Here is a 4,087-nt window from a genome sequence, read left to right as displayed (position 1 = left end):
CACACACACACACACACACACACACACACACACACACACACACACACACACACACACACACACACACACACACACACACACACACACACACACACACACACACACACACACACACACACACACATATTGCCTCTTCCTTTCAAGCTTCGTATCTTGTGGTCCTTCATGTTTATCATCAAGCAGGCAAGCAAGCAAGCAGGCAAGCAATCACCAAATCCTCACGCACGCAGCAATCAAAAGCAACACAATGCAAGCTGAAAAGCTCGCCCTGATCTGAGAGACATTGTTACACTCCTCCTTCACATGACCCACTTCCCAACACGCCCAGTACACTCGACAGACAGACAGACAGACAGACAAATGCACACAAACACACATTCAACACATCACACGCACACTACACAACGCACACGACAAAACCGGTTCACAAGCGCGCATAATCACCCACTCCCTTGCTCACAGCAACAAGCAGCAGCAACCTTAACCTCTCTCCCCCAGGACCTCAGTAGCGTGGTGGCGGGCGGGGCTTGCGTGCACGGCTCGGGCGCTGGTGTTGGCGACGCGGCATGCGCGAGTGGGCGTGTGGACGCCTGCGGTCCGAGGACACACGCACGCGCGAGAGGGACTTGTTGTCCAGGCCCATGCGAGCGAGGATGCTTTGGGAGAGCACGGGTGGTGTGGGCAGCATGAGCGCATCTGTGGCGTAGGCGTTGCCAAAGTCGACGAGCTGCTGTGGCGACATCTTCATGGTGGACAGCATGCCGCGGTAATGGCCGAGGAAGGAGAGGTACGTGTCGCTGCCACGCTCCGGATCGTACTTGCGCAATTGGTCGTAGCGCTTGGCAATAAACGCACGCGACTCATCAATCATCGCATCCACCGCAGCCGTGTTGCTGGCGTCAACGAGCCCGTTGGCAGACACAATGTCGTGCATGGACTGCTGCTCAATAGGAAGGCCCTTGAGCTCGCTCTTGACAAAGGTGCCCTCCTGTGGTGTTGTCAGCATCACCGCCACGCCCTTGCTGCCACCGCGGCCCGTGCGCCCCACGCGGTGCACGTACTGCTCGCGGGACGATGGCAGGCCAACCTGCACGACGAGCGACACGCCGGGGTAGTCGATGCCACGTGCGGAGACGTCGGTTGTGAAGAGAACGCCATCCTTCGCCGTCCTGAACGTGCCGCTGATGCGGTCGCGCTTCGACTGCTGCATGCGCGAGTGCAGGGTGTACAGCTTGAACGAGTCGCGCTCAAAGAGGGTGGAGAAGAACTGCGTTTGCACGGCCGTCGGGAAGAACACCATCACCTTTGATGGCATGCGCTGGAGCTTGCGCTCGGCAATGTGCGCATGGATCATGCTGTGCAGGCTGGGCAGGAGCGAGTCCATCTGCACCTCCACGGCGCGCTGGGTGACGCTTGACGCCGTCTCCGTCTCCTGATCCTTGCCGGCATCTGGGACCTCGAGCATCTTGGGCGGCTGCAGGCAGGCGAGCTTGGCCATCTGCTCCACGTCGGGCGGGAAGGTCGCGCTGAAGAGCAGCGTCTGGCGCTTGCTCTGTCTTGCGTTGAGGTGCTGCAGAATCTGCTCAATCTCCTTGCGGAAGCCCATATCCAGCAGGCGGTCGGCCTCGTCGAGGACAAGCACGCGCAGGTCGTCAAACACGTTCTCCCACCCGCAAGTGCGGATCATGTCAAGGAGGCGGCCGGGGGTGGCGGCGAGCACCATGGGTGGCACGCGCTCCAGCCGCTTCATGGACACGCCACGCGGGGTACCGCCGATGCACGACTGCGCGCGCAGCTCGCGCGGCAGGTAGCGCAGTAGGCGGTCGGCCTCTGTCTCGGCCTGCTTGGCGAGCTCGCGCGTGGGCGCGATCACAAGCACGGGCACGCGGCGGGGCTTCTGGCGTGCCATCTTGCGCGCGTCACGGAAGTGCTTCTGGATGGTGGGCAGCAGGAAGCCGAGCGTTTTGCCGGTGCCCGTCTTTGCCTTGAGCACGACGTCGTCGCCGTTCAAGCATGAATCAAAGCACATGCTCTGCACCAGTGACGCCTCTGCGTACCGGAAGTCCTGCTTGAGGGCCTTCTTCAAGCGCACATCCATATTCATGTCGTCGAACCGCACGGGCGCCTGATCCCCGCTCTCGATGCGCTTCTCATCCTTGGTGAACTCGATCCCGCGGCCGCGTGCGAGGCGGGGATGATGCCGCGTCAGCTTACCGTCCTTCAACAGCGGCTGCTCCTCTCTCGCTTCCGCGGCAGCGGCAGCTGCACGATCGGCCCTGGCAGAGGTGCTCACGGCCCGCACCCACGTTGCCTGTGTACCTGTTGCCGCTGGTGCTGTGGACGACACCGAGGTCGCTGGATGCGCCCCTGGCGATGATGTCTTGCAGCGCACAAGCCGCAGCGCGGTGGCGGCCGTGGTTGGCGCACGCCGAATCAAAGGCAAACGCATCGTGCTGCTTTGTGTGGTGCTGTGTGTGGTGCTGTGTGCTGTGTGTGTGTGTGTGTGTGTGTGTGTGTGTGTGTGGGGCAGGTGGATTTGGCACGCGGCGGCAAACAGCAGGAGGCAAGAGCGGAAATGCTGAAATTGAAAACGACAGCACAAATTGTAGCGCACTCTTCGCTTGTGTGTGTGTGTGTGTGTGTGTGTGTGTGTGTGTGTGTGTGTGTGTGTGTGTGTGTGTGTGTGTGTGTGTGTGTGTGTGTGTGTGTGTGTGTGTGTGTGTGTGTGATTGTTGCAGCTGCGGAGCTCCCAGCACGTCTTGAGCACATGTTCACACAAACTTTGTGTCATCGTCATGCTTTTGTAAGAGAGTGGTGAGGGGAGTAGGAAGGGAAACGAGACAACGCCACACAGTACAAACGACACAACACAACACAACACACACACACACACACAATATGACACGACACAACACAACACAACACACACACACAACACGACACACACACACACAGGTGGGGGAATCGGGCGCGCTCACATGGCGATCCAGCGGCCCGGTAGCTCACGCAGGGGATCAAAGGCCGGGTTTGTCGTGTGCTCGCGGTACTGCTGCTGCAACCGCTCATATTTGCCGTGGTTCAGGAACAGGCGGCAGCTCCGGCGCTGTGGGGAGTGCGATGAGCGAGCGAAGGGTAAATGCAATGAATGAGAAAATGTATGCACCAGGGCAGCTAGTCGCAGAGTGGAACACGATAAACACGCACGCATTCAACCCCTCTTCCACACACACACACACACACACACACACACACACACACACACACACACACACACACACACACACACACACACACACACACTCTCTCTCTCTCTCTCTCACTCTCTCACCAGGCCTGGGTCTGGCTCGCCGTGCTCGTCAACATATGGGCTGGGGAGGAGGATACCGCGACCACGGCTCAGCACCAGCACATATCCGTGCTTGATCAACAGGAACACGCCAGAACCAGCCGTGCACTCGTTGGCATGCAGCGTGCACCCACCATGGTTCTATCGGAAGCGTATGATAAAGATGGGGGGGGGCGTGAGGGGGGGGGAACAAGAGAGCATCGAGTGCGTGGGTGGGCAGGAATACAGCTCAAGCAGCCCAACAGCCCAACAGCTACAACTATCGCACACAATGAACGTCAACCGACAAAACATGACACAAACACACGTTCACCCAAAACCAAAACGCACACACACGCACACACACATACACAGCCACACGCACATATACAGACACGCGCGCGCGAGTGATGAACGAACCATGGTGCGGTTGAGGAAACGCTGCTGGCGCGTGCAGCACGGCGAAGCAAAGCAGACATATGTGCCGCAGAGGAGACACAGGGCAGGCTCCTTCATGGGCAGGCCCGTGTGCGCGCACTTCTTGTCGCACCCCTCAATCACAACCTCGTTGAACGACTCAGGCAGGTCAATGAGCGAGTGGAACACCTCCGGCGTCGTCAGCGCAGACGCGGGCGCACCTGATGGTGGTGGTCGATTGGTTTGGTGGTGTGAGGTCCATTCATGACAGAGCACGCCCGATAAATGGGATGTAGGCACATGCAACTTCCAGTTACACACACACACACACACACACACACACAC

General features: G+C 59.1%; 2 protein-coding genes across 2 annotated transcripts; both read right to left on the bottom strand.

Moving 5' to 3' along the window:
• Positions 1–152: 152 nt before the first annotated feature.
• PTSG_11491 (DEAD-box ATP-dependent RNA helicase 26) lies at positions 153–2,576 on the bottom strand. The gene has a single exon (XM_004987427.1). The coding sequence runs from the start codon at positions 2,447–2,449 to the stop codon at positions 503–505; it is 1,947 nt and encodes a 648-aa protein (XP_004987484.1). The 5' UTR covers positions 2,450–2,576; the 3' UTR covers positions 153–502.
• Positions 2,577–2,764: 188 nt separating this feature from the next.
• Positions 2,765–3,964, bottom strand: PTSG_11490 (uncharacterized protein). The gene is made up of 3 exons (XM_004987426.1): positions 3,746–3,964; positions 3,329–3,487; positions 2,765–3,103 (listed from the first exon to the last, which is right to left on the bottom strand). Exons 1-3 carry the CDS (start codon positions 3,839–3,841, stop codon positions 2,975–2,977), a joined length of 384 nt encoding a protein of 127 aa, XP_004987483.1. The 5' UTR covers positions 3,842–3,964; the 3' UTR covers positions 2,765–2,974.
• Between the last annotated feature and the right edge of the window lie 123 nt (positions 3,965–4,087).

This window comes from Salpingoeca rosetta (assembly GCF_000188695.1).
Source record: "Salpingoeca rosetta unplaced genomic scaffold supercont1.113, whole genome shotgun sequence".
Taxonomy (NCBI): Eukaryota; class Choanoflagellata; order Craspedida; family Salpingoecidae; genus Salpingoeca; species Salpingoeca rosetta.
Note: the sequence above shows the minus strand (reverse complement) of the source record. Positions and strands in the feature narration are given on the sequence as shown.